This window comes from Lithobates pipiens, unplaced genomic scaffold (assembly GCF_037356315.1).
Source record: "Lithobates pipiens isolate NorthernLeopardFrog02 unplaced genomic scaffold, aLitPip1_a1.2 Scaffold_16, whole genome shotgun sequence".
Lineage (NCBI taxonomy): Eukaryota > Metazoa > Chordata > Amphibia > Anura > Ranidae > Lithobates > Lithobates pipiens.
The window spans coordinates 329,630,367-329,656,119 of NW_027507748.1; the positions used below are offsets into that span (position 1 = coordinate 329,630,367).

Genomic DNA, 25,753 nt, shown 5'->3' on the forward strand with positions numbered 1-25,753 from the left:
TATACACAGCCTTTTTATTTGTATGCAGAAAACCCATTAACGATAATATTGCTCAAAAGATGCAACTGAGTCTGTTTGGCGGCCGTCCATTGTAACAAAGCCCCTCCTTCTCCTCATCCGTGATAGGCAGAAAACTGATATAGTTTCCCAGCATTATATCAGTGTTCCTCTATCACAGACGAAGGAGGAGGAGGCGGGGCTTTGTTACAATAGATGGCCGCCAAACAGACTGCATAACACAGCGGGAGACACCCGCTATTTTAGTAATCAAAGGTACGGCTGCAGATGGGCACAGTGAGGCGGCATCCTCACTCGAGACCCCCACTCGAGGCCCTGACTCGAGTATAAGCCGAGGGGGGTTTCAACCTAAAAATTGGGCTTCAGTATATAAATAAATATACTCGGGTAAATATACTCGAGCATATACAGTACTTTGAAAAGATTTCCTCACACTTCCTGTTGGATCTTAGGTACTGGGTAAGAGGAAATCTCTTCTAACGAGACACAGACAGCAATACAAACACAAAAAGGATTTCAACCACTCTCCACTCTATCCAGAATTGAAAAAGTTTTGTCTATAGAGATATTTAACTTCTAGCTTAAAGTATAAACTTAGTCTATAAATAATGTCCCATCCACGGATGTAGAGATGCTGTGAAATGAGTGATTTCAATGTGTGATGGTATAATTGTATTAGCAATATTTTGTACAATAGTGCCTATATTAAAAACAAGTCAGGTAATCTAATGCATGTATGCAGCTCCTGTTTTATGGCCCTAAATCACTTTGTAACAGTACGTAGATTGCAAACAAAACTGAATTCAATACGTTACATTTCTTTGATCTGTTGAATATTGAAAAAACTGATAGACATATATCAGAACATCTCAGACTGATGGAGAATAGGTACCTGAAATATTGGTAGTCAGCTCAGTAAGAGCACTTTGACCATAGCCTTTGCTATTGCGTGCTCGTACACTTAGTAGGTACGTAGTTCCTGGATGCAAGTTTGTGAGAAGATGGGATGTTTCATTGGGAGGTTTGCAGATGGTGGAACGCGGCCCTGGCACAGTTACAGCAGGATCTGAGGATTCAATAATTTGATAGCTGAGCTGTAGAAGGGGAAATAGAATTGTGATGACTATAGTTGTCTGATTTCAGCAAAAAATGTGTGTCTATATACCTGGACCTCGACTCAAGTAAAAAAAATGCAGGACCTAATCTAGAGCCATGTACAGAGACACTCTCCCTCACAAACTGTCGCCCTACTTTGTTAGCTGTTAGGTTCCAGGTGTACAGACCCAAAGTGGAAGACATGCTAGTGCATTATTCCTCCAACTAAAACACACAGACTATGCAGGGATAGAAACAGAGACAACCTATCTAGCCATCATGAATGGGAATGTGTTACTGTCAAGAACACGATCTGTGGGTAGCTCTGTCACCCCTGGCTGCCCTGCCACCCTAGGCTACTATATATGTTGGCTATGCAGAAATCTGGCCTTGCGTGTAAAAATATTACTCGCTGTCTACAGAAATAGCTATGACTAATTTTGATTTGTTGTATGTGGATAAAAATCTTACAAGCAGAGACGTAATCTTACCAGGAACCGTCTCAGATTCGAACCATGGCGGATTTTACATGCAGTTATTGCTAGCATACAATGGCTCAGTGGGAGGGTAAGGATGAGCCGAACATCCCCCAGTTCAGTTTGCACCAGAACATGCAAACTGGCAAAAAATTTGGACAAGCACATGAACACCATTAACCACTTCCCGACCAGCGCATGCCGATGTACGTTGGCAGAATGGCAAGACAGGCAAATGGGTGTACCTGTACGTCCCTTTAAATTTGCCGCCGTGCCATCGACTGCACCGCATCTCCCCGTTCTGCCTACTGACAGTGTCACTGATCTCTGCTCCCTGTCATCGGGTGCAGAGATCAGTGAAGTGTTACACACAGCCACGCCCCCCACAGTTACACTTAACCCCTACACTGCCACCTAGTGGTTAACCCCTTCACTGCCAGTGTCATTTACACAGGAATCCGTGCATTTGTATAGCACTGATTGCTGTATAAATGACAATGGTCCCAAAAATGTGTCAAAAATGTCCGATGTGTCTGTCATAATGTCGCAGTCACAATAAAAATCGCTAATCGCCACCAATTCTAGTAAAAAAACTAAATTATTAATGAAAATGCCATAAAACTATCCCTTTTTTGTAAGCGCTATAACTTTTGCGCAAACCAACCAATAAACGCTTATTGCAATTTTTTTACCAAAAATATGTAGAAGAATATGTATCGGCCTAAACTGAGGAAAAAAAATTTTGTTTTTATATATTTTTGGGGATATTTATTATAGCAAAATGTAAAACATAATGCGTTTTTTTCAAAATTTTCACTTTTTTTGTTTTTAGAGCAAAAAATAAAAACTGCATGGGTGATCAAATACCACCAAAAGAAAACTATTTGTGGGGAAAAAAGGACATCAATTTTGTTTGGGAGCCATGTCGCACAACCGCGAAATTGTCAGTTAAAGCGTCACAGTGCCGAATCGCAAAAAGTGCTTTGGGAAGCAAAATGCTCCAGGGCTTAAAGAGGAAGTAAACCCTGATGGGTTTACTTCCTCTTTTTTTCCCTGCAAAGGTAAAGCATAATGGACTACTATGCATCGCATAGTAGCTCATTATGTGTCACTTACCTGACACAGGAGCCAGCGAAGTCGCCGCTGTCCCCTGTAGTCCGCCGCATCCATCTTGCTGGTGGCGTCTCGCAGCTCCGACGAATGACAGCGGCGAAGCCGCGATGACGTCACTCCCGCGCATGCGCACGGGAGTCGCGTCTCGCAGCTCCGCCGCTGCCATTCGGCGAAGCCGCGATGACGTCACTCCCGCGCATGCGCACGGGAGTCGACAAATTAGGCAAATCCATTCTTGGACTTGCCGCATTTAGTGCGCCTGCGCGCCGCTTGCCCATTTTCGGGCAAATATCTCCTAAACCATATAGGTTTAGGAGATATTGCTTGGACCTACAGGTAAGCCTTAATCTAGGCTTACCTGTAGGTCAAAGTGGTCTGAAAGGGTTTACTTCCTCTTTAAAGTCTATGGGACACAAACATGAAAAATCAAAAGTACTAATTTTAAAGGCTTATATGCAAGTTATTGCCATAAAAAGTGTTTGGGGACCTGGGTCCTGCCCCAGGGGACATACATCAATGCAAAAAAAAGTTTTAAAAAAAGGGCAGTTTTTTCAGGAGCAGTGATTTTAATAATGCTTAAAGTGAAACAATAAAAATGAAATATTCCTTTAAATATCATGCCGGGGGGGGTATCTATAGTATGCCTGTAAAGTGGTGCAGTTTTCCCATGTTTAGAACAGTACCACAGCAAAATGGCATTTCTAAAGGAAAAAAAGTTATTTAAAAATGATCGCTGCTGTAATGAATTGTCGGGTCTTGGCAATATAGATAAAACTCATTGAAAAAAACGGCAAGAGTCCCCCCAGTCCATTACAAGGCCTTTTGGGTCTCATATGAATATTAAGGGGAACCCCAAACCAAATTTATTTTAAAGAATTGCGTGGGGGTCCCCCCAAAATCCATACCAGACCCTTATCCAAGCACGCAACCTAGCAGGCCGCAGGAAAAGAGGGGGGACAAGAGAGTGCCCCCCGAACCAAACCAGGCCACATGCCCTCAACATGGGGAAGATGCAAGGGCCTCATCCCCACAACCCTTACCTGGTGGTTGTGGGGGATAAAGGACAGTGTCTCCTGTCTTTTTTACTATTTTTGACACTTTTTTTGTGAAATGGTAGATATATAGTTAAAAAACCTGCGGCCTGCTAGGTTGCGTGCTGAGTATTAAGGGGAACCCTGTGCCAATTTTTTTTTAAATCGTGTAGGGGTCCCCCCAAAATCCATGCCAGACCCTTATCTGAGCACGCAACCTAGCAGGCCGCAGGTTTTTTTTATGTATATACCTACTATTTCACAAACAAAGTGTCAAAAATAGTAAAAAAAGATGGGAGACACGGTGGGACAAGTCCTTTATCCCCCACAACCACCAGGCAAGGGTTGTGGGGATGAGGCCCTTGCATCCTCCCCATGTTGAGGGCATGTGGCCTGGTATGGTTCAGGAGGTGGGGCGCACTCTTGTCCCCCCCTTTTTTCCTGTGGCCTGCTAGGTTGCGTGCTCAGATAAGGGTCTGGTATGGATTTTGGGAGGCCCTACGCCATTTTTTTTTATTTTGGCGCAGGGTTACTCTTAAAATCCATACCAGACTTAAAGAATCTAGTTTGCCAAAAGTTTGCGCAGCGCTTAACAAAATAAAGGCAGACATTACAGTTACATTACAATTTGGTACAAGAGGAATCAGAGGGCCCTGCTCATTAGAGCTTACAATCTAATAACTTTAGAAATGTCATTTTGCTGAGGTACTGTTCTAAACACAGGAAAACTGCACCACTTTACAGGCATACTATAGACACTTCCCAGGCACGATATTTAAAGGAATATTTTATTTTTATGTTTCACTTTAAGCATTATTAAAATCACTGCTCCTGTAAAAACATTGATACATGCCCCATGGGGCAGTACACAGGTCACCAAACACTTTTTATGACAATAACTTGCATATAAGCCTTTAAAATTAGCACTTTGGTTTTTCATGTTAGTGTATCATAGACTTTAATGGGGTTTTGCGGCTTTCGAATTTGCTGCGAACACCGCATAATGTTCGTTGTTCGCCGAACATCCGAACAACCAAAGTTCGGCCCGAACTTATGCTCAGGCCAAACCGTATGCCCATCCCTATGGGAGGGATTCCCCTGTCAACACTGTCTGTGAACCCGTGATTGAAGAAAATAAATTTGCTCCGTGTATGGGCTGCTTTAGAGAAGCAGTTGCTTAATACTGCAATAATTACTAATAGAAATATGTGCATGCCTTAAAAAAAAACCACCATCGTATATCAATGTTTTTTAAAACCTTAACTTACTAAAACAACAAAGATCAAGAAAAATATTCACTATAAAGCTATACACCTCATATTGTGTAAGGATCCCATTAGGTTCAGCAGGCTCATCCCAAGACAGCAGAATGGCATCATCTATAGGGGCGACGCCAAGAGACTCTGAGGCAATGGCGCCTGGAACTGAAAAACAAAAAGATTTCTACATTTCTGTATGCTTCTACTCACACAAATGTAAATAGTTAGTATGCATTGTAAAATTATAATATTAAACTGGGGTATTTCACACACCATCTTCCTGTGTATAGCAGGTAACCTCTTTGCCCTCCTTTCGGCCCTCAGGGTTGGAAACCACAAGGCGGCAGTGGATGGCACTATATGGTGGTAGGCCTCGGAGTATATAATGACTAGATCCCCCCTCAACTGTTACACAGTCTTGCAGTGTGCTCGATTCATAGTGGTAGCAAAGTGTTACAGAGTAGGTGTGACACCGGGTGATGTTGAAACCAACTGCTTCCCAATGCAGAGTCAGCTGGCGTGGCTGCTCAGCTGTGCATGAAAGGCCTTTAGGTGCTCGCATTGGCTCTGAAAAGATATAACAAGAGATGCAGTCAGGAGAAGGCAAAGCCGTGAACTCATGTCTTAACTGGTTAAATAAACGGTGATTTACAGCTGTTCAGAAGTGCCATTCAGCTTCCCAGGGATACAATACCCAACAGCTATGACATGAGCGTCTTTACAACATAACAAAGCACTGCTGTTCTTTTTTTTTTAACTCCCTGCAGTTCTGCACATGGCACTTATCCCTGTGTTGTGAATGCTTTGTGATTCCTTAAAAAAATAAAAAAAACTCACAGCATTTTCATTGTTTTCCAGAATAATGAGCTCAGTAATATTCATATTCTAACATATCAATAAATTATGATAGTTTTAGATTCCTACCTGCACATTTTGTCCGGCTGATGAGAGCTGGCCCAGGTCTCCCAGTGCCTCCCTCTCCAGGTCGAGTAAGTAGCACATAAATGTGATATTGTGAGTCAGGGTCCAAGTGCCACAGCTTGTATGTGTGCGCAGTGACAGCATGCCTTTCCCGCCAGCTCCCTCCACTCACTCGGTACTCAATCTCCCGGCGCACAATGGGCCCATCACCCGTGATGGAACGAGTGTTAAGCTGTACAACTAGATAGGTGGGACCAGCTCTTAAAAGTTGTGGCGGTGCAATAGGGGTCGGAGGATCTGTGTAATATACAGCAGCAATATATCAGCAAGTGGAAAGTACTTCCTTAATAAGAAAATATTCAAAAAGAGGCAATAGCATGCATTATTGTGTGTGTGGATCTTTGGACAATTATAGATATAAAACATGCTTTTTTCTTAGGTTTGGATTTTTTTGTGTCTACAATGTGAAGACAATGCTATACAGCTCATGTACCAAAAAAGCCTTTTGGAATCTAATCCTGCCTGTACACCATTCATTTTATTTTTTTGCTCTGCCAGTGGGCTGAACCAAAACAAAACAGCAGATTCCTCCATCCACACAAACCTCATTTGTGTAGCTGGAGTAATCCCCATTGTTATTGGACAACAACTGCACCTGCTCCTTTTAGGATATACCGCTTCAGGTGCCGCCGCTGATCGAGAAAAGTTTTCCAGCATGTCCCTTCGATAGAAATCGATCCAATGACTGACGTCTCTGTCAAACAGGGACAGCCACACACTGATCGAAATCCAGCCAGTCCCTACTGAATCAATCAGTTGTATGTGACAGTTTTAAGTAGATTGTGAAAAAAATCAGAAACTCTTCCAATGTTGTATTGTTGTCTGTGACTCCACTAGGAGAGATTTTAACCCTGCCAAAAAAAAAAAAGATTTTGGTTGGAATTGGGCTTTTAATTGTTTCATATCTTGAGACAAATCTTTGAAACTGTCTCACTTCAAATGCACCATGAGTTCAAGCTTATCTTTAAGCCTTTGTACGATAAGAATATAAGACAAGTGATCGTTCTTTTTTTTTTTTTTTTTTTTTTTTGTTTTGCATGCTAGTCTCATATAGAAAATGGATAGGTTACTAAAGTCACAGAATTTCTTGTGATATAGACTACAACCACAGAAGTGATGTCATGTATTGTATTGTAATGTATTCTTTCGTTTCCAAGCATAGGTGTTATTGGTCACTTGATTTTTTTCATACAAATACTATACTAATGAAAAGAAAATAGTTTGTTCTGTTATCTCATGAGGAAAAAAATGTTTGTGCTTCTCCCTTCAGATATTTTTACATGAACTGTCCTAATCTGCTCTCAAAAATATGTGTACTAACAAAGAGATTATCAAACGATTGCTCCGAGTGGTGTTTTTTGTCCGATTTTCTCACTGTGTGTACTAGGCATTAGAATGTGTTTTGTATGCAACATATTTACAGTGCATTCCTTTTCTAAAAAGCTCTATTTGCCTATTCCTGGGGAAAAAAAGCAGATTTGCCGGATAGGCTTTTTCTCTGCTGCAGGAAATTATCATTCAACCTCCGATGGCCCATTGCCTGTCAGAGCTACTTCTAGAATTCCCGTGCAAGTTCCCAGTCAGTCTGGATAGGAACTTGCACAGCACTAACCTATACTCACATCAGCACCTGGGAATGGCAAAAAGCCATGCAGGCAGCTCTGTATTGTGCAAAGGAGTCAGAATCACATTGTAGCCCATGCATTAAATGATATAATGTCTTACAGGGCTAGGTGGCTGGGGGAGCAAACTAATGTTAAGTATCCACATTAGAGAGAGTTGGCTATCTAATAAATGTTACTTTGCTCTAAATGTCCAGAGTACATGTTCCCTTTAATTGTTATCATTCCTAACCTTTTTCTGTGTTTCTGTGTTGTTTCTCAACCAGGGTTCCTCCAGAGGTTGCTAGGGGTTCCTTGAGCGTTGGCTGATGAACCCCCTATTTGATGGTGCCAACAGAGTTCACGGTTCAGCACCACTTAGCAAAGCCAGCAGCATGACAATAAATATCTTTTTAGCTGTCTTTAAGGGGGGACATTCATCCTATTGACCACCAATATAAGGAGCATTGTTTCTATTGATGATTTGGTTTTAGTAAGGGTTCCTTGAGACATGAAAATAATTTTTGGGGTTCCTCTAGAATTAGAAGGTTGAGAAAGTCTGCCTTATAGGAAGGTCTGTATGCAATTAATTATATACAACAAGGCAGTTGGAATCATCCAACTGCAGTGCACAAGACAACTAGTACATTCAGTGGAGACTGCTGGTACTATTTTGATCCTAAATCAATGAAAATTGTATATACTTCAGCACATAATTACAAATAAACCATATGAAAAATATCAGTATACATAATGCATCTATCTATATATCTATATCTGCATCTATATCTATATCTATATACCGTATATACTCGAGTATAAGCCGAGATTTTCAGCCTCTTTTTTGAGGCTGAAAGTGCCCCCCTCGGCTTATACTCGAGTCATCGCTGTCTGCCTGCTCGATCAGCGTGTCGAGCAGACAGACAGCGGCCATTCTATAATTCAAAAGCCGCGCCTCCGGCTCCGCCTTCGCCTGTGATAGGCGGAACACTGAATTTCCCAGCAGCCTGTGTTCCGCCTATCACGGACATCGTCTCATCCTCGTACTACGGACGAGGATGAGACGATGTCCGTGATAGGCGGAACACAGGCTGCTGGGAAATTGTGTTCCGCCTATCACAGACAGGGAGGCGCGGCATTTGAACAGGGGAATGGGCGCCGACGAAGAGCGGTGATCCTGGGACGGGACCGGACGGAGGCTCGGCTCGGGACGGGACGGGACCGGACGGAGTCTCGGGACGGGACGGGACCGGACGGAGGCTCGGGACGGGACCGGACGGAGGCTCGGGACGGGACCGGACGGAGGCTCGGGACGGGACGGGACCGGACGGAGGCTTGGGACGGGACGGGACCGGACGGAGGCTCGGGACCGGACGGAGGCTCGGGACACAGGTAGGCTGGACACACAAGGCCACACACACACACACACACACACACACACACACACACGGATGGACACACACACACACAGGGATGGATGGATGGATGGACACACACACAGGGATGGATGGATGGATGGACACACACACACACAGGGATGGATGGACACACACACATGGATGGATGGATGGATGGATGGACACACACACACACACAGGGATGGATGGACACACACACACACAGGGATGGATGGATGGATGGACACACACACAGGGATGGACAGGCATATCTCACCCTCGGCTTATACACGAGTCAATAGGTTTCCCAGTTTTTTGGGGGTAAATTGGGGGCCTCGGCTTATACTCGGGTCGGCCTATACTCGAGTATATACGGTATATATATATATATAGATATATATATTTTTTTCTTTTTTTTTTTTTCTTTAAAGCGAATGTATACTTTGCTGTTATCTTATAAATTAAATACTTACTACACTGTAAAAATATTTTTTATTGTACGTATGAGACTTTTGGCTGACATCTCTTTGACACTGAAAGAAATTACTTCACTGAAAAAGCAACTGTAGCTGGTTGCTACAGACAATGGAAACAAATCCTAAAGTGTATGTCGGCCAAATCTTTTTGGATAGAGTAGAAAAAGCCATTTGTGTCCTATTGGGGAAATTTCCCATAATTTCCTTTTTTGTAGATACAACAGTAAGTGTGATAGAAATTTTAAAAAAAAAATCCTCTCTTAGACAGCTGTAACTGCTGGTTAAAGTTTTGGTTTTTGTCAGTGACAATGGTCACCAGGACTTCTAGAGAGAATGAATTTACCCAACAAACAGAGAGCAAGAAAAATTGAAGAGTGGTTCTCACTACTCTATCCAAAACGGAATATTAAATAACATTTGGCTTAAATTACAATTTAATATATGCATTTTCAAAAATAAGGAACCTCGAAAAACACCATTCTCTACAAAAACGGAAAGGAAGAAAAAAAAAAGAAAACAAGGCAAGCATATACATTCTTTTCAAAGGCATCTACTGACATGTAATTGCTCAGTTCCCATGCAGAGGCAGTTGGAATCATGAAGCCCACTGCTGTATGCACTACATTTAAAGTCACTGTATGTTAGATACATAGCAACATACATGCAAACCTGATCCAGAAGTCTCTCACCTTTCACTACGAGTTCAGCAAAGTTAGACACTCCAGCCCCATAAATGGATCGGCTCACACAGCGGTACAGGTCCTGATCCTCGCGCCCAGCTTCAAAGAGCTGGAAGGAGGCCAGCAGTCGCCAGTGGCTGGTATGTTGGATTATCCCTGCTGAGATAATTCCTCCATTTTGCCTCTATAAATCAAACAATAAATGCAACCTCTTAAAAACAAGTTTACTGAAAAAAACAAAAAAACTCATTTCCACAGGTAAATTCTGTACTCATTCAAAAGTTTACTGCAGATTCCTGCCATCTTATTTTTTAGACACGTCAGTCCAGTGTTCTTATATAGGAGTGCTAAGTGATAAATTCTGACAACTATAATCAAATAAGTAGCCTCAGTATTGGAATAAGAAACACAGCAACCATCCCCCTAACCCCATCCTCCTTTAGATATATTTTTTGTGAGTGCTTCGTTAAAGATTAAAGCTACACTTCAGGAGAACAACTAAAAACACTGATGAAATAAATATATGGCAGTCATTTAACCTGCTAAATAATTTGTATTGCTATATATCCTGTTCTGAGATTTACACAGCTGTGCCACACATCATAGCCTGGCAAACTTTTCTCTGTAAGCAGTTAAAGCGGAACTATACCGAATCTGAGCACTACATGCCAAAAAATGCTATTTAATTAATTTATCATATTTAAAGCAAACTTTTATTCATATCTCCATGCTTTATTAAGCTGAGAAATATCACTTTGAAAAACACCCCCTGAACATCTTGTGGGCAGATGATGAGTAATGTAGCATTTACTTCTCAGAATCCAGCCCTTATCCCAGGCATCCTCGTGCCCTTCGCCCAGGCATGAAGGCAGGAGGGTGTTCTTTGTTAAGAAAACCCCTCCTTCCCTCTTGAAGACTCCTAGGAATGTATGCCATTATTTGCATAGGCATGGGAACCAGGAAGAAACTGAAGAAATGTAAAATGTTATATATACTGTGATTCTGTACTTGCCAAATATGCTGCAGAAATCTCCCTCCACTGAGCCTGCAATCATTTTAACTGTGGGCGGCTGAAGCTGCTGACTGTTCACTTCCTGGATTTACACAGACACACAGAGGCACACCTCCAGCTCTGCATTTCTCATTGGCCCTCCTATGGCTCATCCCCCCTCCCTTCCTGGCAAACGCTAACGAGAGTGTGAGAGAGAGTTGTGCGTGATGTAATAAACGTAGGCTTTTTACCAGACAAGAAACAGGAAGTGGGCTGTATAAAGTATTTACTGGCAGAAAAAAATATTTTACTATCCAAAGTTAAAACAAGAAGGGCAGAAGATTTAATAGATGGAACGATGAAAAAATGACTGAAGTTCTGCTTTAAGTAACATTTACAAGTCTTATTGCTCCCCAGCCTGTGACTGGACAGAGAAAGGAGAAGCGGCAAACTGATGAGCACAATGTCACTGTGATCCCTCCTCCTATTAGTATGTCTCTTGTTAGCACATGAGCACTGCAGCAAAACTGAGTGTCTATTTGTGCTGCTTCTCCGTTTCCCTGTATCTAAAATAAGTATTTTTTTATCAGTCTAGAGTTTGGTTTTAAACTATTAAAGCGGTAGTAAACCCGCACATTTTTTTTTTTTTAAACCTGCAAAGCAAAAGGCATAATGAGCTAGTATGCACCGCATACTAGCTCATTATGAAATACTTACCTTAGAACGAGGCCCTGACATCTGGCCCGATCCACGCCGAGGGAGCTGACATGCTCCCTCTGCGTTTCTTCCGGGTATCGCGGCTCCGGCGCTGTGAGTGGCCGGAGCCGCGATATCGTCACTGCCGGATTTTCAGGCCGAGAATCCCCTTGTGTGCATGCGCCGCTGCAGTCAGCGGCGCATGCTTTACCTACAGGTAAGCCTTATTATAGGCTTTCCTGTAGGTAAAAGTTAAAAAATCGAGTATACAACCACTTTAAAGTAAACCTAACGTATGATCTAGGGGGCACAAGGAGGACCACAAGTTGCCTGCACTTCAGCAGGTTTTTTTACCATAGGACATTACTGGGAATGTCTCTAATCAGACCTTAAACTATGCGCAGACTTCGAGAAGTCTTTAGCCCATTAGACGATGCCAATTTGGGAACTTCCACCTAGAAGCTGAAACACATAGATCTATTTCAATTTCTTGCCAGTTTAAAGAATTTATAGCCGTCTGCAGATTGAAACAGGAAAGTCATTTTTAATAGCATTCATTTACACAAAGGCTTGTGTAGCAATTATTTATTTCATCAATTTCAATAGAAGTGTCGTTTTCTTTAAAGAGCCTCATATTTGTGACTGAATCAGACTAATGTCTGCCACAAACAATTCACTGCGTACACATTGCAACAATGTTATAATTACATTACTTTTGAATGAATAGGAATATTTGGTTTATGAATGGAATAAGTGCTGAACGCTTCTGTACAGAGTCAACTCATCTCCCGGGAGAAATCTAGTCACTAATTACACCAAGTTACACTATCAGTACGCACTATCATTTGTTCAAGTTGTCATAGAAACCTTATACCGCCTTTATCTCCAGTACTTTGTGTTCATCTGCATCACACAGAAAAGTCGAACTTGCAAGTGAATAAGCACAATGAAGTAGTCATGCTGAGAAATTGTGTCACGGATACTATAAGTCTGCCCATCCTCTAAGCATATGCCAATCTCAGCATAGCATTCTATTGCTGGTTCCACACATCCCTAGTCAGATACCTGTCCTTACCATACTATATTCATCCCAGACTTAACGAGATAGAAAATACCTGCAATAAGAAGGTCTCTCCTTCATTCGCCCTGCCAGCAGCAGGACACTGGAATGTGGCATTCTGCCCAGCGTTCACTTCCACCTCACCCAGACGAGAGAAGTGTGGGGCCTGGGCTGCAAACAAAGGCAGGGGAGATGATCAAAAGCATGGAAATTGCTACAACAGCTGCTTATTCAATAAGCAATACAAAGGGCAGTGTCCATGTGCAAAGTGCCATAACCCATAGCAAGCAATCAAACCTGACTACGGATAACTGAAAGCAAAAAAAAAACAAAAAAAACAAAGACACTGTATACAGATAAAATGGTAAAATACATTTTTCTATTCTGACATTTTAGCTTTTATTCTGCAATACAGGAGTCCAGCATTTTAAAGCTTGTTTTTTTTATATTTTTTTATATTTTTCACCGAAAGGGATCAATTTCACAATACATTTGCTTTCTCTACCAGTGTGCTACAGAAAGCTGAAAACTGATTGGCTTCCAAGGGTTATTGCACTTTGCTTCTTATCTTTTCCATTGGTACTGCTTCACTGAAAAGGTTGGAATGCTTGTCGGGTAATAGATACTCACCACAGGGGTAACTTAGCAGTAGAATATCATCCAATGCAATGAATCCTTGGGGAGTTCCAGACACCTCTGCTTCAAACAATACCTAAGATAAAAGAAAAAAAAAATTACAGGACTACAGTAGGACAAAAACAGTGTATAGAATTACTAGGAGTTGTGCTATAACCATACAATTAAGACTGAATCCAAACTTTTACACTGAAGAGACCCTGTCACGTAATAAAGACGTTTCAGCAAAAGCACGTTCCTGTAAATTAGAGACTGATTATTTATCGACAAATCATGGAGTGTCAATCTCCATGGTCCCCCAGACCTCTCGCTGGTTCCACCTACTGACCTTGATGTTATTAACCCCCCTAAATTTACAGTGAGGTAAGCAGGAGGAACTAGTGGGAGCACCAGGGGAAGATTGACTCTCTTTAGGGGACCAGTTCTCTACAATAGAAAAGAGCTCAATATTAGTTAGTGGTAGAAAAGCTAAGTTTTTAATTTATTTTGATAAAGTGGTTGTAAACGTTCACATAAAAAAAAAAAGCATCAGCAAACATACCATACTTACCTGCTCTGTGCAATGGTTTTGAAATCACCCATTGGCACTCCTGGCTCCACCTGAAATCCCCCCACCGGCAGTGTTTGCTCTGGGGGCACTGGTGGTTGCGCGCTCATGAGCCGGCTCTGTGTGTCCATAGCCACACAGAGCAGCGCAGCTCAGCCCCACTCCTGCTCCCTCTGCTGTGTCCAAGCCAGTGAGGAGGGAGAGAGGGCCACTGCTCTTGTGCACATCGCAGGATTGAGATCGGGCTCAAGTATGTATAAAGGCCCATACACAAGATCTGACTTTTTGACAACAAACATGCAAATGAGCTGTTTTGGAGCAACATCCGACCGTGTGTACGCTCCATCGGACAAACTTTTTCGGTTTTCATCGGACTTTTGTTGGCTGTGCGAACGGACAAACTTTCTGGCAACAAAAGTCCGATGGAGCAAAGTCTGATCGTGTGTACAGAAAACCATAGGAGTTTTGTACGAAGTACAAACACGCATGCTCAGAACCAATGCAAAAGATCAGACAACAATACAGAAGTTGACCAAAGGTGGCGGTAAAAGAAAAACCACATGATTTGGTGAAAGTTGGCTGAAAAAGTCCTGCCGTGTGTATGCAATACAAGTTCTCGGCCGACGCCCTTTGTACAAAAATCCAAGGGAAAGTTTGTACAAAGTCCTATCGTGTGTATGAGGCTTGGGGGGGGGGGGGGGGGGTAGGCTGAACAGCGAATATGTGGCTTGTACATTTCAAGCCTGAAACTAACTTTTTCTTCAATACAAACATGGTTTTATTAAAAGTTTGTATTTAGTTATTCATATGCTGTATGTTTTTTTTTTTTTTTAGATTAAATCGGTATTAAACCCAAAAGAAAAATATTTTATTTATGTAAAACTTTATTCCAAAAGGAAAAAAACAGAAATGTTTACTTAAACAGGTTATAAAGGATAGGTGGAGTTTGGCTTCAATTTGTTGGTTTAAATCTGCTAGTGTATCTAAAAGCCCATACACACGATCAGACTTTTTGACAACAAACATGCAAAATAGCTGTTTTGGAGCAACATCCGACCGTGTGTACGCTCCATCGGACAAACTTTTTCGGTTTTCATCGGACTTTTGTTGGCTGCGCGAACGGACAAACTTTCTGGCAACAAAAGTCCGATGGAGCAAAGTCTGATCGTTTGTACAGAAAACCATAGGAGTTTTGTACAAAGTACAAACACACATGTTCAGAACCAAGGCAAAAGATCAGACAACAATACAGAAGTTGACCAAAGGTGGCGGTAAAGAGCAGAAAAAACCACATGATTTGGTGAAAGTTGGCTGAAAAAGTCCTGCCGTGTGTATGCAATACAAGTTCAGGGCCGACGCCCTTTGTACAAAAATCCAAGGGAAAGTTTGTACAAAATCAGATCGTGTGTATGAGGCTTAACACTCCCTTCAGACTGACAATGTTGCTGTACAATGGTGTCTCTGTTGCTCCTCTATCCAGAGTGGGGGCATGCTAATAAAGGAGGTGTGTTACTAGCCAGATCACTAGATGAAAACAGAGGGAGGGAAAAGCCTAACAAAAGAAAACTATTGCAGCCACATCTAAGGAGTGGTAAGCTTTAATATATTAATAAGTGATTATTCCTGCGCTGCTCCTAGTAAAGGCTACCTATATGAATAGCTGCATACACCCATATGGACCAGACCGTGTCCAATAAAAAAATATGTGGAAAAGATTGATGTCGCGCTATTCTTAAGCCTCATACACACGATAGGACTTTGTACAAACTTTCCCTTGGATTTTTGTACAAAGGGCGTCAGCCCTGAACTTGTATTGCATACACACAGCAGGACTTTTTCAGCCAACTTTCACCAAATCATGTGGTTTTTCTGTTCTTTACCACCACCTTTGGTCAACTTCTGTATTGTTGTCTGATCTTTTGCATTGGTTCTGAGCATGTGTGTTTGTACTTTGTACAAAAGTCCTATGGTTTTCTGTACACACGATCAGACTTTGCTCCATCGGACTTTTGTTGCCAGAAAGTTTGTCCGTTCACACAGCCAACAAAAGTCTGATGAAAACCAAAAAAGTTTGTCCGATGGAGCGTACACACGGCCAGATGTTGCTCCAAAATAGCTAATTTGCATGTTTGTTGTCAAAAAGTCTGATCATGTGTATGGGCCTTTACTCTATTGTAAAGCCTCATACACATGATAGGACTTTGTACAAACTTTCCCTTGGATTTTTGTACAAAGGGCGTCGGCCCAGAACTTGTATTGCATACACACAGCAGGACTTTTTCAGCCAACTTTCACCAAAACACGTGGTTTTTATGCTCTTTACTGCCACCTTTGGTCAACTTCTGTATTGTTGTCTGATCTTTTGCATTGGTTCTGAGCATGCCTGTTTGCACTTTGTACAAAAGTCCTATGGTTTTGTGTACACACGATCAGACTTTTCTCCATCGGACTTTTGTTGCCAGAAAGTTTGTCCGTTCGCACAGCCAACAAAAGTCAGATGAAAACCAAAAAAGTTTGTCTGATGGAGCGTACACACAGTCGGATGTTGCTCCAAAACAGCTAATTTGCATGTTTGTTGTCAAAAAGTCTGATCGTGTGTATGGGCCTTTAGAGGGAGGCTGTTACACCTTCTACTCTAATTAATACTATATAAAGGACTTACAAATAGTATGATCATTCAACACGTTTGTGTACTAGCACCTCTGTAGGGTGTTTGTAGTCTGTCACTGTGCACTTTATATTTATCTTTTTTTCATTTATTCTATGATATTTAACACTGTTATATGTCACTATTGTTTACAATATTGGCCAACACCAGGCCATATATGATATAAGTAGATAGTTTCTTATTCTGTTTAGTGCAATGAAGTAGTTCGCACTTATCTTATGAGCACTTGGCACTTTCCCTCATGGGATACTGTAGTTTTTTAAACACACACAGTCCAACACCTGAAGTGTTATATTCATGCATAAGCTGCCTCTGTGGTGCGTTTATTTATATTTATTTGTTGATTTTTTTAAATTATCATATGGGATTTCAATGCGATAATATCCTACATTAATACATTCTCGCAAGGTTTATATACACTCAACATTATTGGGTATTTTCACCTCTGCAAGTGGGTTTATAGATCTTTACAGTACATTTTTTTTGGCACTCTATTCTATAATACTCTTTTCTATAAAATACCCACATCACATTCAATTACAAGCCATATAGAACATCTGGAATTTATCACATACCCAAATATTGCATTGACCCTTCATACTATTTGTAAGTCATTTATATAGTATTAATTAGAGCAGAAGGTGTAACAGTCTCCCTCTTACAATAGAGTAAGAATAGCGCGGCATCAATCTTTTCCACAAGCTTTAATATATGAATTTTTTTGTTTTGGGATTAATACTGATTTAATTACCTACACAACTACTTGAGTTAAATCAGATGAAGGTTTCATATACAGGTATATTCACCTCTAGTAAACAAGCAGAAACTTAGGGCCAAAATCATTCAAAATGTTGTTTTGATTTGAAATGTTGTGATTTTGACTGATCTCTACCTGTTTGTCATTTAGTCACAGAAAACTAGGGAGGAATGAGGTAAACAGCTAAAGTAAATCATAAAATAGACCATGTAATAGGCAATGAAAAGATTAACTGTAATCTAAAGAGAACAGTAACCCATAACAACCATCCCCCATCTGATGTGGCTGCATCAAACTGAAATCATATCTGTTATGGTTGTCATTGATTACTGTACCTTTTCTACTGCTCTTTAAAAATATGTATTTTTACATACAGTATGTGCTTTCTTTATTATTGTCTGAACTAAAAAAAGAAAAATGTCAGGTAACTATGAAATAGTGTATATCAATATTGTGTAGTCTTTTATGCAGCCAGAAGATGGCACTCCAGTAGCCCTTTCACATCACTGGCATGATCACATTTCAACTTTGCTTAAGAAGCCCCTTGTTTACAGAATTCCAATGAGTCATCAGAGCAGTGCCTCATCTTTTATTTGAAGGCTAATTTGGAGGTTTCCAACAGACAATCTAATCTGAAAACCAAGCTGCGCTGCTGTGTTGTCTCTTTATATAACCCACAGTACTCCGGGAACCCTCTATCCAATTTCCCTTTATTGACAAAACAATATTTCACCCTTGAAGATCATAGCACATCCAGGAACTGCACTTGAGAGGACCAGAGGCCTCCTGCACTTTAAAAAGACAATGTGAGAATTGGTGAGCACTTATTTGTCAGGGGGTAAATAGGGGTGCCTACTCTACTAAATCTGTATTATTGCAGTTTGTGACTTTGGCGTATTTAAACAATAGTAGTTAATTATACATGCGATTAGATCCTCTGTCAGGTTCTTATGCAACTGCACACCCTGAAACCCAAGGTATCATTAGGACAGGGTGGTGCCATAGGCAACCCCTAAAAATGTCAACACTTTCTAATAGTAGCTATAATTATTGCTCATTTTGTAAATCTGTAACACAAGGAAAACGATCTGTATTTTCAGTCATATGGTTGTACAAATCAAACCTCATTGGGCTCAGCTGAAATTAACTGTTCATTTTTTTTGAGAAAAGGGATCTTTAACCTGTGTGTTAGCTTTGTTCCATATTACAATATTTGTGCTAAACTGTTCTCAATTCTGATTTCTACAGATAAGGTTTTACACCGTATTTTATTCTTGTAACTAAGTGCAAAGGTTCTACAGTACAGTGATATGGAAACCTTTTGCAGAAGTAGCATGTTTTATTTAGCTGTAGTCATCCCTCTATGGCACTTGCTTTTTTTTTTTCCCTGATAGAAGACCTGTCCACACAACTCACTGGTCTCCCTACAGTAAACACAGATACTACTCAGCTTTTGAAGTGACAACAGAAACATGGCAGGTTTTGTTTAGGGCCAGGGGGCCTCTGACTATTTTACTATAGAGGCACTAAAGGTAAAATTCCTATCCGTAACTTAAGAGAGCGATGCTCTATGATTATTAGCTGTGATTGAATAGCTTTTAATCAATGTTGTCACATCATAATCACAGCTTATGCCTTCAAAAACTGCATTTGCTAATCAGTACATTACAGGTACCTGGTATTCACTGGGCCAGAAAGTGCTCACGGCAAGCTCTGATTGTTGCCACTGCTTTCCACGTGGCCCTGAAACTTCCCAAACAGCTGTGCCTAGGGGACCTCCATTCACTCGCACATAGGCTCGCAATGAGCCAGGACCCCTGGCGTCTCTGCTGTGAAGAATATAGCTGAACTGCAGGCAGTGGGTGTCATTTTCACTTAGAGGTTGAAAGAGAAGCTGAGCCCGCTTCCCCGCAGCATGTTCAGACGAGTTAACCAGGAGGTAAGAACCTGTATAGGGAAACCACATCAATAAGAAAAGAATAATTACAATGCAAAGCACAGGGATAACACAGTCAGGATAATGACATGAAGTTAATGGATGACCTGTTAATGATCGTGAAAAAGTATATTAATGAGACAGAATGACATTTTGGCAGGGAATTTTATGCAAGAGTAAAACCGAAAAAGCAGTACAACAATAATAAAAGCACACAAAACAGCAAAAGAAAAACAAACAGACAGACAGATAGACAGAGGGGACAAAAGTGAATGCAAAGCCAAATTGATCTTTTTTAAACAGAGAAGTGAATATTAAACTATCCCCTCAGGCTTTATGTCTGTGCCTTGTTTGGGCGATTCCCCCCCACCTACTGATCTGAAGACACAACAGGATGTGATCGCAAATATCTCTATAGTGACAGAAAATACCCTCTTATAAGTTAGACAGTCATCACCAGAACAAATTACTAAAATACTTTTCCCCTATTCTCGCTCTAATTATAACCATAACATTTTGGATTTCCCATCGTTCCTGTTTCAGGTGACGATGATCACCAAGACAAATACATAGGTTGAATCTCACCCAGAGGGAACACAGACAACAATGAAACATGACAGAGGTCTTAAGTACATTTAAAACCCAAAAAAAAAAACAAAGGATAGAAACACTGGCTTAAGACGTATGCTAAAATGCATACAAACTGCAAAGTAGTATACTCTTGGCTTTCCTGAAGTTTATTTCAGTGCTGACATGTGCTATACATGCGTAACAAGCTGGAGGTAGCATCTTGCTTAAAGACCTTCACCCTTCTTGGTAAGTTACCTCTTCTCCACCCTTTCTCCCTTACTTTACATGGGGAATGCATTTTTTTGTTTTGTTTTGTTTTACTTTTAAGAAAAAAAAATGTATTAAATGTTTGGCCCAGCCCTCCATGCAAATCATCCACTTAAGTGAATGACGTGCACTGTCCTCCTGAGATGGATTAATCACATATCCCAGGAGGCATAGTGCTCCACCGATCAGAGCGGAGGGGGGAAGGCTTCACAGTGCATCATCATCAAGAGGCCCGGCGACTGAACCCGGAAGACCCTGTGGGCCTTGGGATGACGTCATATAAAAATATAGTGACGCAGGACCGAACGGGGCAGAATTCTGAGAGGACTCTGCAGGACACTGCTGGAACCTCTATGCAGGTGAGTATCTAAAATGCTCAAAACCTGCATCAAGGTAGGCAGGGGTGTAAAAAAATGTAAAAAAAAAAAATTACGGGGAAGATCCTGAAGATCCACTTTAACCTGAATCTTTTCAAATACACAGTTTCACCCATAAGTATAAACACTAACCAAAAGGATGGAACTGTTTCTTAAAAACTGTCAGGAAGATACTTTATCAATGAAGCAACATACTATAGTCGTACATTTACTGGTACACACAGAATGGACCAACAGACATGAATTCGCTACTTGGGTGCTCACCTTGGGGTAAATCAGTGTTGCCATGAGGATCCTGCACTCTGTGCCAATCAAAATCATCCTCTGTGCCTTGTGTCACCTCACAGGGACCAATGTCGCTATGAGTTTCAAAGGTACAGCCAGCTGTAGAAAGAAGCAAAAAAATCATAAATACAGTCATAAAGATATACTTCTATAGGCATCTGGAAAATGTACTGTAAAATGTATTTACTGAGCCAGAACATCCCAAATTAACATTTTAATAATAGGGGCAGACAGAGAAGTTAGAAGACTTGTCACATAAATAAAACCTGAGGTGGCCAAAATGAATGTAGTTTTCAAACAACACAAACAGATAACCTTCTGGCATTTTTAAAGTTAGTGCATACCATAAGGTCATGTTGAAGTAAGTTTGAGTGTGGCCTAAACTGCCGGTGCGAATGTAGCCTTATGGACCCAATACAGGAGGAAGTAGCAGCAGAAAAGGGAATTTATTAAAACTGGAACACCCAAAATCTGGAGCAGCTGTGATTGGCAACCATCAGCTGCTACAGTGGTGTGAAAAAGTGTTTGCCCCCTTCCTCATTTCCTGTTCCTTTGCATGTTTGTCACACTTAAGTGTTTCGGAACATCAAACCAATTTAAACAATAGTCAAGGACAACACAAGTAAACACAAAATGCAATTTGTAAATGAAGGTGTTTATTATTAAAGGTGAAAAAAAATCCAAACCATCATGGCCCTGTGTGAAAAAGTGATTGCCCCCTAAACCTAATAACTGGTTGGGCCACCCTTAGCAGCAACAACTGCAACCAAGCGTTTGCGATAACGTGCAATGAGGCTTTTACAGCGTCCTGGAGGAATTTTGGCCCACTCATCTTTGCAGAATTGTCCTAATTCAGTTACATTAGAGGGTTTTCGAGCATGAACGGCCTTTTTAAGGTCATACCACAACATCTCAATAGGATTCAGGTCAGGACTTTGGCTAGGCCACTCCAAAGTCTTCATTTTGTTTTTCTTCAGCCATTCGGTGGTGGACTTGCTGGTGTGTTTAGGATCATTGTCCTGCTGCAAAACCCAAGTTCGTTTCAGCTTGAGTACACGAACAGATGGTCGGACATTCTCCTTCAGGATCTCTTGGTAGACAGCAGAATTCATAGTTCCTTTTATCACGGCAAGTCTTCCAGGTCCTGAAGCAGCAAAACAGCCCCAGACCATCACACTACCACCACCATATTTTACTGTTGGTATAATGTTCTTTTTATGAAATGCAGTGTTCCTTCTACGCCAGATATACTTGGACACACACCTTCCAAAGAGTTACACTTTTGTCTCATCGGTCCACAGAATGTTGTCCCAAAAGTCTTGGGGATCATCAAGATGTGTTGTAGAGAAATTGAGACGAGCTTTGATGTTCTTTTTGCTCAGCAGTGGTTTTCTCCTTGGAACTCTGCCATGCAGGCCATTTTTGCCCAGTCTTTTCCTGATGGTGGAGGCATGAACGCTGACCTTAACTGAGGCAAGTGAGGCCTGCAGTTCCTTGGACGTTGTTGTGGGGTCTTTTGTGACCTCTTGGATGAGTCGTCGCTGCGCTCTTGGGGTAATTTTGGGCGGCCGGCCACTCCTGGGAAGGTTCACCACTGTTCCATGTCTTCGCCATTTGTGGATAATGGCTCTCACTGTGGTTTGCTGGATTCCCAAAGCTTTGGAAATGGCTTTATAACCCTTTCCAGACTGATAGATCTCAATTACTTTCTTTCTCAATTGTTCCTGAATTTCTTTGGGTCTCGGCATGATGTGTAGCTTTTAAGGATCTTCTGGTGGACCTTACTGTGTCAAGCAGCTCCTATTTAAGTGATGCCTTGATTGTGAACAGGTGTGGCAATAATCAGGCCTGGGTGTGGCTAGAGAAATTGAACTCAGGTGTGGACAACCACAGTTATAGTATGTTTTAACAAGGGGGGCAATCACTTTTTCACACAGGGCCATGATGGTTTGGATTTTTTTTCACCTTTAATAATAAACACCTTCATTTACAAATTGCATTTTGTGTTTACTTGTGTTGTCCTTGACTATTGTTTAAATTGGTTTGATGTTCCGAAACACTTAAGTGTGACAAACATGCAAAGGAACAGGAAATGAGGAAGGGGGCAAACACTTTTTCACACCACTGTATCTTCTATCCACAAAATGCAACCAGAAGTCATCACTGCAGCTAATCGCTGGCAGAGAGCTGTGAATAGTTGCAGCCGCTGGCGACCTTAGCCACTGAAAGCCGCAAAAGGAATCTGAGTCTAAATCGCTGCAAGAGGTGGTACCTACATAGAAGGGAATTTATTAAAACTAGAGCAACCAAAATCTGGATTAGCTGTACCTGACAACCAATCAAGTGATTACCTGCGGTGATCTCTCTGGGATGCACACAACGCACACAGGTGACCTATTATTGTGGCTGGCAGCCATACCTAACGGCTCAGAGCCACAGCAGTAATCTGATTCCTGCCACTACAATTTGCACTGGCCTAAATTTCCAGTGTGCATTTAGCCTTATGGACGCTACTACCTTGCTTTGCTTACAGATAATCACATGGTGAATTGGCCTCAATCTGATGTACATGTCTCAAATGTACCGCAGAAACATAAGCAGTTGCCAAAACCAATGAGGTTTATGTTAGATTAAACATTTTTTTTCCACGTAAGTCTGAAACAAAATCAGCAACATGATGTCAAAACTCAGTAATTAAGCCAATACTGTAAATCTGTTATCTGTTACCCAGCAAGACCAGTGTCCCTGGAAAACAGGTCCTTTACATTGTGTGTTAGCAAATAAACATACAAAGTGGGCATGAGTATTAAGAATCAGTATTACCATGTGGGAGAGGTACTTTGTCTTCATAGCCTTGCTATTGATAATCTGGCCATAATCAAAATATGAGCGAGAAAGGTTTGGGTTTCATGTTGCCAATAGTCAATTCCAACTCCCAGAACAGCAAGAGCAGGATTGGGGGTGGAGGCAAATAAAGTTATTAAGACTATGACCTGAAAGATCTTATCCCAGAAGACTGTTCATTTTCCACAACTCCACCACATATATTTTAATGATCTGATTATAGCCATTCTCTCCAGCACAGCAGGGAGTAGAGGAAGGAGATTGTGGCCAGCCTTTACAAGTTCCAATTTTCACTGTACAATCTCCTTTAGATCCAACAAGACTGACTGATTGGATACAGATTAATTGGCAATTAAGTAGGTCCTAATATTACATAGTTTTGGTAACGTTTGTATGCTTAAAGCAGAACTTCACCCAAAAGGGGAAGTTCCGTTTGTTTGCAAGCCATGTTTTGCACTTTTTGGGTGGGGCGGAACGGGTAACTAATTTTGACAGGTACCCACTCCCACTACCGGTCAGATGCACCATTGTGATCTGAGCCGGAAGTTTGGCCCCCCTCTGTCCCCGCAGCCTTCTGGGATCACAGGTCCCAGAAGGCTATGGAACTATTCACAAAGCGCAGCACGACTCGCACATGCACAGTAGGAAACCATCTGTGAAGCTGCAAAGCTTCACTGCCTGTTTCCCTTACTTATGATGCCGACACCTGCACCCGAAGTCAATTGAAGAATCAGCTTGGGTGTCAACATCGCTGGATCCCTCAACAAGTAAGTGTTCTTTTATTAAAAGTCAGCAGCTACAGTATTTGTAGAGCAGCTGCCTTACTGTATTGTGAACACAGGAGGTCAGCCACCAGGCACGGGTTCTATCAGAGAATTCTTCACATTTTCTCAATCAATACAAACGCTTTGCATTTAGTGGAAAAATGCAATGAGATAACAGGTCCCAGAGGTTGGTGGAGATCACTGTAGTTTTAAGTTTTAAGAAGGATCCCACAGTTATGGTATCTACATCATTAAATTGATCCAAGCTGGATCAATGCAACTATGTAAAAATATCTATACCTGGAATTGTACTTTAACCACTTCCTTACCACCCACCACATATATACTGCAACAGGGCAGTCTGGCTGCGCAAAATCATGTACTTGGATGACTGCCGCCACAACATGCCAATCGTTCAGTGGAGAGATGGAGCAGCAGTGTGCCTATGTAAACAAGGAAAACCACTGATCTGTCAGGGAGAAAAAGTGAGATCTTGTGTTTCAGCTAAGCTGAAACACGGATCTCTTCTTCTCCGGTATATCTGTCCCCCACACAGTTACAAAGCACCTCCCAGGGACACACTTAACCCCTTGATCACTCCTGGTGTTAACCCCTTCGCTGTCAGTGTCATTTATACTGTAACAGTGCATTCTGTTAGCACTGATCACAGTATTGGTGTGACTGGTTCCCAAAAAGTGCCACTAAATGTCCAATTTGTCCGCTGCAATGTCGCAGTCTTGATAAAAATAGCTGATCGCTGGCATTACTAGTAAAAAAAAAAAAAAAAAAACTAAAACAAATAAAAATGCCATAAATCTATCCCATAGTTTGTAGATGCGGTACCTTTTGTGCAAACCAATCAATATACACTTATTACCAAAAATATGTAGCAGAATACATATTGGCCTAAACTGATGAAGAAATTCTATTTTTTTCGACTTTTTTATTGGGAATGTTTTGTAACAGAAAGTAAAAAAATATTGTTATTTATTCAAAATTATCCGTCTTTTTTTGTGTAAAGTGCAGAAAATAAAAAATGCAGACGTGATCAAATAACACCAAAAGAAAGCTCTATTTGTGAGGAAAAAAAAATACATCAATTTTATTTGAGTACAGTGTCGCACAACCACGCAATTGTCAGTTAAAGTAACGCGGTGCCGTATCGCAAAAAATGCCCTGGTCAGGAAGTGGGTAAAACCTTCGGGACCTGAAGTGGTTAAGCTGCTTT

The 25,753-nt window shown here is 41.3% G+C and overlaps 1 protein-coding gene across 4 annotated transcripts in view; it reads right to left on the reverse strand.

Moving 5' to 3' along the window:
• The window catches only part of PTPRU (protein tyrosine phosphatase receptor type U), a 236,481-nt gene that overhangs the window by 86,561 nt on the left and 124,167 nt on the right, over positions 1-25,753 (reverse strand). For all 4 annotated transcript variants that reach the window (XM_077481757.1, XM_077481759.1, XM_077481758.1 and 1 more), the window contains exons 2-10: positions 20,897-21,016; positions 19,158-19,429; positions 13,505-13,586; positions 12,930-13,045; positions 10,137-10,311; positions 5,917-6,210; positions 5,266-5,559; positions 5,048-5,157; positions 911-1,112 (exon numbers count right to left, since the gene is read on the reverse strand). In XM_077481757.1, coding sequence (XP_077337883.1) covers positions 911-1,112; positions 5,048-5,157; positions 5,266-5,559; positions 5,917-6,210; positions 10,137-10,311; positions 12,930-13,045; positions 13,505-13,586; positions 19,158-19,429; positions 20,897-21,016 — 1,665 coding nt within the window. The remainder of the gene's footprint in view (positions 1-910; positions 1,113-5,047; positions 5,158-5,265; positions 5,560-5,916; positions 6,211-10,136; positions 10,312-12,929; positions 13,046-13,504; positions 13,587-19,157; positions 19,430-20,896; positions 21,017-25,753) is intronic.